Source organism: Vitis vinifera, chromosome 5, assembly GCF_030704535.1.
Source record: "Vitis vinifera cultivar Pinot Noir 40024 chromosome 5, ASM3070453v1".
NCBI classification, from domain to species: domain Eukaryota; kingdom Viridiplantae; phylum Streptophyta; class Magnoliopsida; order Vitales; family Vitaceae; genus Vitis; species Vitis vinifera.
The window spans coordinates 4,197,327-4,211,634 of record NC_081809.1 but is presented as its reverse complement, the minus strand read 5'-3'; the positions used below and the strand labels follow the sequence as shown (position 1 = coordinate 4,211,634).

Here is a 14,308-nt window from a genome sequence, read left to right as displayed (position 1 = left end):
CCATCATTTATTTCTTTAGTAAGAATTTAGACTCTGTACTGATCGTTGTTTTCAGGTCAAGGATCACATTGACCAGGCTAGAATGTTCCGTGCTCAGTTTGCACAGGATAAAATTGTTTTCAGTGCAGGAGGTGGATGATGAACGAGTTCTGAAGACTGCTCGGAACAATATTTTAATTTAAATGATGCAAACCCCTGTGCAGTCGACTAGGAGTCAATTCTAATAGTCAATAGATGCAGTTTCCCCCTTCTGGCTCTCACACTCTGTCAGTTTGTCTATCTCAAGTTCCGCAATCATCAGATTATACCCTACACATCATTTTCTGAAACAAGAATTTCTTTCTGGCTTGCAGCATAATAGTTGGAATGGGATACGCTGAGGTATAGACATGTCACCCAGATGGCCAGGTAGATTGATTGATGCACGTCAATGATCAATATTAGTCTGGGAACTGCTCACCAAGTCCAGGTGTTGGTATCTAATACTTGTCAGTTGGCCCCTCTTGCAAGAAATGACGTCGTATCTTCCTCCCCTTTTCGCAAAATCGGTTTGTCTTATTCTTCTATGTATTATTGTGTATTCTTGTCTCATTGTTGCCTCACCATAATTATTATTTAGAGTTTCTTCCTATCTTCCTCTACTTTTTTGACTTTTGCTTATGCTTAGCTGATCAAGCATCCAAGGGAAAGTGAAGGAAAAGCTATCTCTTTGTTCTGATCTGAGGGACCACCAAAACTAACTAATACATATCTACTTAAAAAACCAATGCGTTTACAAGTAGAACATCTGAATAATAGAGAAAACTACCTTCATCCATACACCTTTCCTTGTTGGCTTTTATGGACTTACCAGGGAAAACTTACATCTGTAATTCTACAAAATGGTGTATGGACGTCACTCAAGAAAACTATTCGGTTGGAGGCTCATAGAAATGTTCGTTGTCTTCTTTTAGCTTTTTCCAATTGGGTGTAAGCTAGAAGTTTTGTTTCATGCACAGGCACTAGTATGGTTTTTGTGTCTTGGAAAAAGAGCTCCACATTATTGCTTCCTTGTCAACCACCACCTTCATCTTGGAGCAGTTGGGATGTTTGTTTGTCTTTGCTGCTTCTTTTCTCTCAGTGCTATTTTTCCAATCATCTCCCATCCTGTATTCTCAATTGACACTCTACCCTCTCTCCTTGTAGTTCCCAGTTGACTCTCATCTCCCTCCCTATGAACCCATCTTCCTTCTTCATCATATACCGTAACAGTGAGGGAGAGTAACTATTTTATGCAATCACTAATATTGAAGAAGATTTTCTCACCAACAGATTGGCTTACATGTTAAGTATTCTCCATAGGAAACTGCAACGCATCTGTGCAAGGTTACGGTGGCTGATGTGGAGGCGTCCAAAGCCCAAAGTTGTCATCAGGAGGTTTGGAAAGTTAATGAAACGCCAGCCTAAAGGGGTGCCCGGCTCCAGTAAATCTGCTATTCATCTCAACAGTCAACTGGGTCGTTCCATCTCTGGAAAGCCAATACGAATTGCCACATTTAATGCTGCCATGTTCTGCCTTGCACCAGCTGTTCCAAAGCCTGAGAAGTCAGTTGTGTTTTGTCAGGAAGAGGAGGATTATTTGAGGTTCAAGAGTCATATGAAGATTGATACTTGGGCAAAATCTGAAAATTATCGTCCAAAGAGTATACTAAAGCAATCTCCTTTGCATTCCACCCCAAATACTCCTGATCATCTCTCCCAGCAGAAGCTCACAAGATCAAGACTGAAGGTTTCAATTAATCTCCCTGACAATGAGATATCATTAGCAAATAGCAAATTGCTTAGTTTTTGGGAAAGTGAAAAAGAGGGGTCGTCAAGTAATGGTAGAAATTATAGGTACAAAGTTCCAATGAGGTCCCCTGTGTGCTATCCCTCTAGTATGAGTGACTACCCTATTGGTGAGGGATTGAGAAGCAGTAGAAGCATTCTTGAAGTACTTAGAGAGGTTAATGCTGATATCTTGGCTCTGCAAGATGTCAAGGCTGAGGAAGAAAAAGGCATGAAACCTCTTTCTGATCTAGCTGGTGCTCTAGGTATGAAATATGTGTTTGCTGAGAGCTGGGCTCCAGAGTTTGGGAATGCTATACTGTCTAAATGGCCAATTAAGAGGTGGAAAGCTCAAAAAATCATTGATGGTGAAGATTTCAGGTGCTTATTCTTTTCTTTCATATTGATAATATCCGGTTTGGAAGTCCAATTTGCATTTTGTTTCTGTTGCCTATCATATGTGGTTTCCTAGTGTTGTAACTCCCAAAACCTTAGTATATCACCACAATTTAGCCTGTTTCGTTTGCCTAGTGTATTGCAACTTTATGGATATTTACAATGGATGCCGTCTCACCTATGCAAAACTGAAGTCATTGGCCAACATTTTACTCTTTGGCAGTTGATTTCGTAGTTGATTCTTCTGATCAATTCATGGTACTATGACTGAACTAATCCAACAAAGATGAAATATAGGAAAATACAAAAACATTAGAAGTTGTAGTTTCCCCTCCTCAACTAGGGAATGGAACTCCTAATTATCTTCAATTAGAGAACAATCACTGGGTTTTCTTTAGAGAGGATTCTCCATTGTCTACTCAGCAGAGTTAGTGAGAAAAGATCTGTGTCTTATCATTTGAGGAATAGTAGATTTTCATTAATTAAAGATGCATCTTGAAAGAAGAATCCAAATCTTTGTGAAGGTGAAGGGATTGCAACTGCATAGGAGTGTGTTCTGTAACTTTGCTAACAGTGTTATGTGTATGTGTATATGTGAAATCAGGAATGTCTTAAAGGCTACCATTGATGTGCCATGGGCAGGGGAAGTAAATTTCCATTGCACCCAACTTGACCATCTGGATGAGAACTGGAGGATGAAGCAAACAAATGCAATAATCCAATCAAGTGATTGCCCCCACATTTTGGCTGGAGGTCTCAACTCACTTAATGGATCAGATTACTCAAGAGAGAGATGGATGGATATCATCAAGGTAAACATCACTAGAACTTTCCCTGATTATTTTCTAGACATCCATAACAAAAAACAGTGCTATATAAGAAAATTTGTCTCTCTTAATTTGGATCATATCTATGGTGCAGTACTATGAGGAGATAGGAAAGCCTACACCAAAGGTTGATGTAATGGAGTTTCTGAAGGGAAAAGAGTATGTTGATGCAAAGAACTTTGCAGGGGAATGTGAGCCTGTTGTCATTATTGCCAAAGGCCAAAGTAGAGGATTTCATCTTTTTACTCATTTTGACTTATTACTGCAAGCTAATTTGCTTCTAGATGTTGGATTGAATGTAAATTTTTCTGGGCAGATGTTCAAGGGACATGCAAGTATGGGACGCGGGTGGATTACATTCTGGCTTCACAGGACTCACCGTACAAGTTTGTTCCCAGGTCATACTCTGTCATCTCATCCAAAGGTACTTCTGATCATCACGTAGTTAAGGTCGATATTGTAAAAGTTGATGAGAACGCTGAAGAGAACTTCATCAGGAGACACCGGAAACCAAAACAAAAGATTGTGAAGATGAGAAACCCTTGTTCCTCAAGAGGCATATGGCATATATAAATACTTGAACATCTTTTTCTCAATTTAATTTTCCATCCATCTTTTTTATTGATTGTTGGTGTATGTTTGCTTGAAGTCTCATGGCAAACACACATTTTTATATGAATCACCATCACTATACATATTTATACGGATCACTATCACTATTTCCTTTTAACATGATTTGAATTCATTTTGCTCTACATTTCTATATAAGATGAAATATTAACTTTTGTTTCTTGTTTTTTGTTTTTGTTTTATTTGATTTAATTCTACCCTAAACCACTACTATCTGTAAAAATATATGAAAATGGAAAATGATAGTGTCATTCATTACCCCTTCTTGGAAAGCTTAGTTGAAGGGCCTGGCCAGAACAAACTTATTACATATTCTAAGGGAAATAGCACGAGTCTTTCCCTCTTCTTTTTGAATGGACATACATATAACTATTAAGGAGGAAGGAGGAAGAAGAATACAACCATAATAGGATCCAATGAACTAGGACTCATGTGAAGTCTGACTTGCAGGATACCCGATCCCATGGCGCTTGTTAGGGAACACCATGAACACTGTACTTGAAATAGCACCAATAACAGGAGGTAAGACCATAAGCAAAAGCTTCTCAGTTGATTCAAAAGATGGATAGAAGCAGTCCACTGTGTTAGAGTCCAAAAGGGCCACCACAGCAAACACAGTCAATGAGAGGAAAGCATGAACAAAGTCCCCCACCCTCAGCTTATATGCTGATAAGTTCACTGACTCAGAAGCAGAAGATGGCCAAAGACCATTCTTTGTTGCCACCCCATAGTGAGTCATTCCATCACTGCCAAAGTAACTGTCAGTGAAAGAAGAGAAACAACAAGAGAAGCCACAAACTCCTAGGAGAATCCCTGTTAAGTACTTGTTAATGGTGTGGCAATGACCATTGTTGGTCAGCACAGGGTTGAGGAACTGGAACAAGAACACAGTCCCAGTAGGAAGAAGCTTGATGAGGTTGCCTACTCCTGTGAATGTTCTGTCTGTAATGGATGGCTGGGTGCTTTTCCCAGACCCTGAAGATTTGCTGGTTCCACCCATTGGGGGGCTTGCTGGTATGTATTTTTCTAGGAAATGAATGTTTTGCGAGGTAGGTCCTCTAACAAACTTGAGGGTATTTATAGAGAGAATGGGAGAAAAAGGAAGAGAGGGTTGCTTGCACGTAAAATGGTACTGTTTTTTGCTTCACTCTTCAGAAGGTGGCACCTCATTTCTAATCCAAGCATTGATCCAGCAGGTCCACACAGAGGATTTTAACAACAATTGATCAATTGCTTCTACTCTGATTCTCTATTCTTAGGTTGTATTGTTTGGAATCAAACTAGAAATTGATACAAAAATGTCATCTGGAGTTCATAAATTAAAAAAAAAGGGTGAAAAATCTTGACTTCTTTTTTTATTCAGACAAGATAACTGATGATGAAATAAGACATGACTTCAAAAGAAAAAAAAAAGTGGGGGGGGGGGGCGGCTTTCAAACTGCAAAAAGTATTAATTTCCATTCAAGGGATATGATAAAAATTAGCTGTAAAGCATGCTATATTTGTGGTTGACATTAGGGTTATCTTAAACTCACAAAATCACTTCATCTTTGATGGATTGCTGTAAGTATTGGCTATAGCTAGAGGCAATTTGATGCCATATGATTGACATTTCAATGATGTGATGCTTAGAGATACATATGGATATAAAAACCATGTCAAACATGTGTATTGAAAGTAGTAAAATGAGGCGTGACAATTTTTATTTTTATTTTTTGGTAGGTTTAAACGTCTAGGATTTGTATAATAGCAATGTAAAAGATTAGCCCACCACACCTTCATCAGTTTCCATGTCAGAAAAAGAAATTTTTTCTATTTTAGAATAAGAAGACAATGTTTCCATTGGGTGAAGCAGATTTGTGAATCAGTTTTGGTTGAGTGCAAGCTACGTAGCTGTTTGTTACAAGTCTCTACTCCTAAAACCTTTTATCATTTCAATTTGGAAATGGGCTTGGAATCCAACACCATTCCTGCTTTGAATGGCGTAACTTATGGGTATGTCATGCGAAATGGGCATGAGAAGTTTCAGTACCTGCATCTTAAAGCGATCAGTCATATCCAAATCTTGTAAGATGGGCATCTCAAGTTAAGGAATACTTTCATATTGTCATGAATAAGGACTTAGTTTATGATATTAAGTTAATCATCTTTATATGATTTGGCATTATTCTTATTCACACCTAACTTGAGGTTCAACCATTTGGAGGCTCATAGTGGAATATGCTCATCTTGCAACACACTTATCCTTAAGTCCTTACTCATATCAAGGTTTGTCATTGGACCTAACCATTATAGTGAGGCTTGGCTATCCCATAAGACTTTACGCACCTATGATCTCATGGTCATTTCTTCAATCATTATTTTTTCAATAGGCCAATATTGTTGTATGCTTAACAATCCTTTCCCCAACATGTGGTTCTTGCGACTTGAATCAATGCTTGTTAGGACCATAAACATTAAAACGTACAAATTCCAACAAATTGTTTTTCCTTCTAGAAGTGCAACCATTTAAATACAATGAGTATAACCATTTAAAAGCATATTTTTTACATTTTGGAATAAGTTGTTTTTTTGTTAAAAGTTAAATTCCCTTTTCACTCATATACCTGAGACGCTTGTGCCACAAGCTTATTAAATACTTTTCTTTAGTATTGATTTGGTGGGTGCATATCTTTCCCTACATCTTGTAAAGTGTGCAATAGTTCTTACCCTTTGCCATTACAAGAGAACCCTTGGTAAGCTTCCAACACCCTTTGCTAAAGAGGTTATCAAAGCCTTGTTCATCCAACTTTCTTGTAAAGATTAGATCAAGCGTAGGTGAAGATCCGAAACATGTCTGACATCATTAAAATCAACTTGCAACCTTGCATATCTTTGCCTACATCTCATAAAGTGTGCAACCGTTTTTACACTTTGCCATCACAAGAAAAACCTTGGTAAGCTTCCAACGCCCTTTGCTAAGAGGTTATCAAAGTCTTTTGCATCCAACTTTCTAGTAAAGATTGGATCAAACGAAGATATGAAACATGTATGACATCATTAAAACCGACTTGCAAGTTGCACTAGTTTGAAATAAATATCTCCCATTTCAACAATTTTAGAAATGTCATTCTTTCCCATCATAACAAAGCCGATATCTTCTAACCTATAATATGTGAAGAAATCCAACCATGAGGTAGCATGGAAGGATGCACCTTTATCAATAACCTAATCCATGCTTTTGAGTTATGAAAGTGATCAATCATGAATCATCAATTATAAGTGGAGAATATTACAGTTCATTAGAAACAACAATAGTGGATTCCTTGTGTTCACCTTTTCTTTCTTTCTTTTCTTGCTTATAAATTAATGTTACAATGTTTCTTTATGTGCCCAAGTTTGCCATAGTGAGAGCAATTATTACCTTTCCTTGACTTGGGCTTTTCTTCAAACTTATCATGATTATAAGGCTACTGATTTAGTGATTTTTGTTCATTTCTCTATTATTTGGCATAAGAATTTGTGACTATGAAGAGTCGAAAACATTTCTTCTAGTTTCTCTGTTGAACCACTCTTAACTTGGCTCATGATCACAACTTCGTATGGTGTAAAGTTACTAATAGATATCCCCAATGTCTCCCAACTATTTGGTAGACAATTAAGGAGTAACAAAGCTTAGAGCTCATCATCTAACCCCTTCTTCATTGAAGCAAATTGATTTGCTAAACTTTGCATCAAATTAAAATGTTACAAAAAGTTCATAAGTTTATTGATTAAAAAAAGCTTTATTCCTATTGATCTTCCTCTCATACAAGTCTTGTAACTTTTGTCAAAGCGTGTAACTCAATAGTTTTTTCATTTAACACAACATGATAGACATTATCATCAATTGATTGTTGAATAAAACCAATAACTTGTCTATTTAAACTATTTTGTTAGATTTATGCTAATTTAACAACCTAGATCAATCACCCATCAGATGGGGTGAATTGGGTGACTGTCACTTTTTTACGATTTTTGCATATAAATGCAAGTAATGTTTATAAATAATAATAAGCAATAATGATTCAATGAAATGTGAATAGAGAAAAGATAAAATGATGCAAACAAAAGATTTTTATAATAGTTTTGCATAACCTAACCTACATTTACTCTCTTCTTGCTTCAATATCAAACATGAGGTTCCACTATACTTCTAAACCAGGCTTTGAAGCTTTACACTTGGATTAATTGACTCTAGTAGACTCTTACAATTCTTTTCAAGAGATGCCTCATTCTTAAACTCCAAAGTGAAACTTCACACTCAGAAAACCTCTTAAGTGATGCCTCACACTTGAGAAACTTCACAAGGTTACAATTGAACAAATTTAATTTCACAATAGCTAGTACAAGTTTAAGCTCAAATGGATACAAGATGAAACTAGAATTGAGAATGAAATGTAAGTTTAGGCTCAATGCACTCAAAATATTTTCTTAAGGTTCAAAAGATGATTTAATAATGATTTGAAACCCTTCTCTATCAATATATGAAGCTTAGAGCATTTAAATAGGAGTTGGAGACTTAAACTAGCCATTAGACACAATTGGGTTGATAGGTTGATTTTTTAGTCAAACTATTTATGAGCTATTGGGTATTTAATACACTTATAGGTGATCGTTAAGTCATAAAAGCTAAACTAGTAAATCAACCGGTTTGGCTAGTCCTCAGTTGGTTGAAACATGCTTCTGCTAACCTAATTAGTTTAATTGATTCCCTAGTAGGTTCAACCAATTCCCCAAGACTGGATCAATTTAAGAAAATTTTGTCAATTTTGTATTGATTTTAAGTGGGGATCGAACAATGACTATTAACTTCTTAACATTTTGAACAACCTTGATTAGATTATTTTTGACCAATTTAAGCTTAAGTTTTTCTTCAAATTGATTTTCATTTAAACTAAAAAAGTATAAAGCAATTAAGAACCTATGGATGACTTAATGTGCTTTAAAACGAGACATAATACTGTATGAACCTATTCACTAATAATTTTATAAAGAGAGTTTAAAGATAAACTTGATAAACCTTCTCTTTGAGACCTTCGCCTTTTATATTTCCTTTTAGCTTGATTTTTTTTTTCATCATCTCTTTGGAAACATTTTTACCTAACACACTTAAGATAAACCATTAAATTTAAATCTAATTTCAGTATCATCAAAACATGAGATTAACAAATATTTGGTCTAACAATATCTCTCTCCTTTTTTTTTTTTTTTTTGTGACAACAAAACAAAGGTGCTAAAATATTTCCTCTAAATATATGCTCTTTTGATTAAAAAAAATCAATTTAAAGTATATTAAGTAAAAATAATAATGTAATCAATGAAAGGGCAATTAGTTATAAGCAAATGATAAGATAAACAAGAAGCAAACATGTATATGATCTATAGAATAAAACATCAATATTCTTAGGATTGTTGATGATAGCATAGTTAAATCCTTTGTTTGCAATATAGCAACTTAATACCATTTCTCTCCATTTTTGTCATCAACAATAAGCTTTTGGCAAACATAAGTGAATATAATGAGGAAAGTCATTAGTACTTATAACAAAATGATGCATGCAAAATAAATTTAAACAATAAACATGTCATCACTTTTACATGAAAATTATGTAATTTGAAATCATTTTGCTTTTTGAAATAGTAAAAGCTCTCGACTAGTAAGTCAACTAGTTGGCTGTTGGGGACAGGGATTCTTCCCTTAGCTTGGGGACATGTGAGTTTTTTCTATAAGTTGATAAACCATATAACATGTGAGGTGGTCATGCCCATTTGCTACAGGGTAGCTTAGGAAATGGCTAAGCAAAGCAAGCAATTTTGGTAATTTATGAGGCAATCCTGCCTTATATGCCATGGATGTCATTTTGCTAAATAGTTAGCTTTCTCTATATGCCTAAACAACATGAACCATGCACATGGTGGGTGTGGGTTAAGGTCAAGTACTTCACACCCCATATTCTCATTGAAGTATCAATTCCCACTAAGTTAGGTAAGAAGTGAGAAAGTTTGATGGTTGGTATAAATTTGACATTTTTTTATTCCTCAATTCTTATTAATGTCTTAGTTCCTAATATGATGAGTAAATATTCATTCTTGTGATGTCTTGTTTATAATATGATGAGTAAATTTTTAGGTATATGGAAATACCCTTGGAAGGGTTAGAATTAGGAATGGTAAAGTTTGGTACAATTTATCAACATAATTTGAACTTAATTTTCAAAGATTTAAGTCGAGTATAATTGTGTTTGGATTAAAGTCTTGTTAACCTATATAACCAGTTTAATAAATATATTATTTTTTAACTAATCTGTATAACATGAATTTAATATAAATTGACCTATTTAATAATCGTATTAATTAATTTAATTATAACTCTAATTTGCTTAGCCCATATTTATCTCATGTTAAATTTATTTTTAAATATATAAGACAATGGAGTCATTAACATATTGGGTTAGGTCGATTAATCATATATACTTATATAAAATATAACTTAACTTAATAATCAAATAGAAGGACTTGCTATTAGATGGGTTAAATGGGTTACACGCTACCCATTTAATAATTAGATTGTATTTAAATTTATTTTTTAATCCAATTATTACTCTGGTTGTGTTTTAGTTGGGTTATTTAATCGAATCCAATATTTGATCTTTTACACGACGCAAATACAAATTTCCATCCCGTATTAGAAGTAATATCCACAAAATTCCATTATTAATCTTAGTGGAATGATTCAAATACAATTTACAAACCCATAGATATAAATTAAAAAAAGTGTATGCTGACTTAAGTTTGGGTTAGGTTTGAATTAAGATGTTAACACAATATAACCTACTCCACCCACCTCACAAATCCCAATTATTCAAAGATTTAAAAGTTGGATAAATTAGTTACTTGTCAAATTTGATATACAAATATAAAATAAAATAATAGCATTTTAATTTGAATGTGTGAATCAATGGAGAAGAGAAAAAAAAAGAAGAAAAAAATCTAAAAATAATAGCAAAACCTACCTTTCAATCTCCAAATGTAGGCTTTTTATAGACCATGAGTCTACGTAGTCTTGTTATGTTTGGTTCTTCTCCCTAAATGTTAGAAAAAGAAAAAAAAATGTTATAAAAAATTATTTTTTTCATTTTTAAATGTAATTAAATTAATTTAAATTTTATATAGTTCTACATTATTTAATCTTATTATATAAAAAATAAATAAAAATAATTTTTTAAAAACAAATATAAAAATAATTTATTAAATTTAAATTTATTTTTAAAAATTTTTCTTTTCTTTTCCTTTTCTCGAAGTGTCGATTTTCTGGCGGAACCCTAATCAAAACAAAAGTCCCAGATGACGTTCAAGTGTTTTCACTCCAGAAGAGTCGTATCTCCGATATCAGTTTCAAACAAACACCAACCAAACACTCCCAAAATCAATTAAATAACCAGTCCTAATTTGACACGAAACCTGCAAATCCATTCCGAGAGGTAACCGGCCAAGATTCACAGGAGAATATTAAAAATTCGGAAGAGAAAAGAAAGAAATCTCTCATTTCAAGCTAAGTTTTCACCAAAGATATATTACATGAACAGGATCTCCATCTACTTCTTTACACAGAAGTGAAAAAGAAAAAGAAAAAGGGAAAAAAGTTGAAAGAAGAAGATGATACAAAGGAGATGTGCACAATTTTCCCTAATTATTATTTTTTAAAGCAGAGCAGAAACCATTAACATTACATTTCCCATCATATTACAACCCTTGCCCATAATTAACCCCAAGATTACACAGATCATACAAACACAGAGATACATACTAGTAATTATCCTCCTCGTTCGTCCCAATCTTTGTTTCTTCTTGGATTTTCAGATCTTTTTTCCATTTAAAAAAATCATGGAAAAATGGATCTTTGATTCGTGAAAGACGCGGCGGTGAGACGAAACGAGGTTAATTCAGATCCCGATAGTTCTAGGTCCAAATCCGGGCATAGAGATCTGGATCTGTAATAGTTTGACCACTTAATTTGTCAATCGAGCCGGAGCAGTCGCCGGAGATCTTTCGTTGCCCAGTCGTCCACGACGGGCGACATCTGCTTCTTCCTCGAAAAAGATGGTAACGGAAGCGAGCTCGGCGACGGCGAGAGCGCAAACGCAGATCCAGCGTACATGTCGGGCTTAGCGGCCACCGAAAAAGCAAACGGCTTCAGATCCTTGATGCGGATCTGCTTCGGCACCATCTCCGGGTCCGGGCCCAACCTCTCGGTTCCAGAAACTATCATTTCCTCCTCGCCGTTCTTCTTCAGAGCCTCGCTCTTTAATTTCGAGTCAAGCGACTCCCCTCGCCTGAGAATCGTCACCGGGCCCACCACAACATTCCCCTTCGCGGCCCTGACATCATCGGAGCTCGATCTCTTAGAAATGGACCCCTCCGACTGACTCCCCCGCCTCTTCTGGTCCGACCTCTCAGCCCGAACCACCGGTCTCCGGTTCGCCTTTGCGCTTCCGGGGAAAGCCTTACGGCGAGGAAAAACCGCCGGAGAGACCCCCATCCGCTCGATCAAACAGTCCTGAGGCCTCAAGATCTCCGTCCCCATAATTCCCAACCCAAATAAAACTAAAATAAAATCAAAAAAATCAAAACAAATTAAAAAGAAGAAGAGAGAAAGAAGAGAGAGAGAAGATGTCTCTGTTTTTTTGAATCTCAGCTCTTCTTCCTCTACAGGAGAAGGGGTTGTATTTGTTGTTTTTTGTCTTCCTGCGTTTCTGCTCTGCTGTTTTTCCCTGTATGTTCACTCCAATCTATTCAGAGGGATGATATATAGGCAAGCGCTAAAAAGGTGGGCCTCAGTAGGGATGGTTCGCACCGACCTTCGCACCCACGACGACGCGTCAATGAAGATAGAGATAGGCCGCCACGTTTGAGTGGCTGACCGAGTCGGCCCTTCACCGTGACCTTGACGTCACTTTCACCCTAACGCCGTTAAAAGGAGGGTGAGTTGTCATCTTCCATGCCATCTTTTCAACGGGAATTATTTGCGGTGTGGGGACCACAGTCGGGCTTATTCGTAAATAAACCACCTTTAGAGGATGGGTCCTCTGCGGTGAGCTGCGTCCACTAAGCTGAGAGCCAATTGTATTTCGACACGTCAGCATGGAGAGGTGGAGCCTCGCCTTCCAGGAACCCGTACCAGGTTCTAATCCTCGCCGCTCCCATCATTTCTCTTTTGTAGAACGAATGATGCTATATTACATTTTTAAATAATATATATATATATATATATATATATATATATATAAAACATTAAATTGGGTGAGGGTTAAATTTAGATTATTCAAACCTTAACCTTAACCTTAACCTAATCTAAATCTAATCCTAGTACTGAAACTGGCCTAAACATTGGTTTATGGTTAGGTGTAATCAACCCAGGTAGGGTGCACCCTTGCTTATTTGGTAATTTCTTTGGGTATGGTGTGGTGTTGTTTTCATTGTGATCACAGATTCTCAACAATCTGTGAATAAATGTGGCTGAGATTCTCTCTTCTACATTGAAGTGACTCCACATTTCTGATATTTAGGCTTTACCGGAAAAGACGTTTCATGCCTCCACCTCACCCACATCTCCTTATTTTTTTTCCTTTTTCCCCCATTTACTTTTACTTTTACTTTATCTTTATCTCACGGAATACCTCAACCTCATTAAATTACACACCTAACTTTCTATTTTCATGTGATTTAAAATTTTAAAAATATTGAGGAATTATTTGACGCCTATTTTTATAACAAAATGATGTAAAATCAATCAAGCTTATTTCTTGTTATCACATTTGAAGATATGTACTAATAAAGTATATTCCAAAATAAAAAATATATTATATGTATTCATGTTCTTGATACTAAGGTTGCAACTTCGACGGATTCATCACGATGATGAGCAACTCGAGTTCAATCTAAATTAAGAAATAATCGATTCAAGTTTAACCTAATATGATCTTTAACTTGAAACACTCAATCTAAAGCTAATCCAATCACATTGAATGGATTGAATTTATTAGATTGATAAGGTTAAACCTTGGTTGATCGGATTAGATTCGACTTGATCGAATTGGATTCGACTTGATCGAATTATATAATTCAAAATCCATCCATATTGGTTTTTAATTTTTTTTCTATATATATTATACCAAAATTTAAATAATAAATAACACAAAATTCTAAAATAATAATAAAAAAGTAAAAATAAACTTATATATATATGTATATTTAAATGAAAAAGTATATGATATTATTATTAATTGATTTTTTTTTAAATTAAAAAGAAAATAAATATTATTATATAAGATAATAAACAATATTATAAATATTATAAAATATTAAATCGATTCGATTAAGTGCAGGTCATTTGAATCTCAACCCAAGTAATAAAAATATTTATTGAACATTGAATTGATTATGATAGGATCAAGCCAACCTATCCGAGTTACACCTATATCTTATATTATAATATCATTTATTTATATTATATTTCACGATATAAATTTCATCGTATATATATATATTCAAGTATTAAAAGAAAGAATTTGATAAATACCTTTTCATGCTTGAATATTTTAAAAAAAAATATTCAAATTACATCCAAT

General features: G+C 35.0%; 3 protein-coding genes across 3 annotated transcripts; 1 reads left to right on the top strand and 2 right to left on the bottom strand.

Moving 5' to 3' along the window:
• Positions 1-476: 476 nt before the first annotated feature.
• LOC100259606 (uncharacterized) lies at positions 477-3,814 on the top strand. Its single transcript, XM_002277192.4, has 4 exons — positions 477-2,187; positions 2,807-3,014; positions 3,124-3,253; positions 3,346-3,814. The coding sequence occupies exons 1-4, from the start codon at positions 1,322-1,324 to the stop codon at positions 3,600-3,602; spliced, it is 1,461 nt and encodes a 486-aa protein (XP_002277228.1). The 5' UTR covers positions 477-1,321; the 3' UTR covers positions 3,603-3,814.
• Positions 3,815-3,886: 72 nt separating this feature from the next.
• Positions 3,887-4,800, bottom strand: LOC100264790 (protein DMP2). The gene has a single exon (XM_010651527.3). It carries the CDS (start codon positions 4,657-4,659, stop codon positions 4,081-4,083), a length of 579 nt encoding a protein of 192 aa, XP_010649829.1. The 5' UTR covers positions 4,660-4,800; the 3' UTR covers positions 3,887-4,080.
• Positions 4,801-11,353: 6,553 nt separating this feature from the next.
• Positions 11,354-12,886, bottom strand: LOC100257948 (uncharacterized). The gene has a single exon (XM_002278656.4). It carries the CDS (start codon positions 12,262-12,264, stop codon positions 11,698-11,700), a length of 567 nt encoding a protein of 188 aa, XP_002278692.1. The 5' UTR covers positions 12,265-12,886; the 3' UTR covers positions 11,354-11,697.
• Positions 12,887-14,308: the final 1,422 nt, after the last annotated feature.

What these genes read in the sequence shown, in the direction of transcription:
- LOC100259606 (XM_002277192.4), top strand. Translation starts at nt 1,322, where the DNA reads ATGTTAAGTATTCTCCATAGGAAACTGCAACGCATCTGTGCAAGGTTA. An exon ending in ATTGATGGTGAAGATTTCAG is followed by an intron (nt 2,188 to 2,806) that starts GTGCTTATTCTT and finishes ATGTGAAATCAG; the next exon opens with GAATGTCTTAAAGGCTACCA. An exon ending in CATTATTGCCAAAGGCCAAA is followed by an intron (nt 3,254 to 3,345) that starts GTAGAGGATTTC and finishes TTTTCTGGGCAG; the next exon opens with ATGTTCAAGGGACATGCAAG.
- LOC100264790 (XM_010651527.3), bottom strand. Translation starts at nt 4,659, where the DNA reads ATGGGTGGAACCAGCAAATCTTCAGGGTCTGGGAAAAGCACCCAGCCA.
- LOC100257948 (XM_002278656.4), bottom strand. Translation starts at nt 12,264, where the DNA reads ATGGGGACGGAGATCTTGAGGCCTCAGGACTGTTTGATCGAGCGGATG.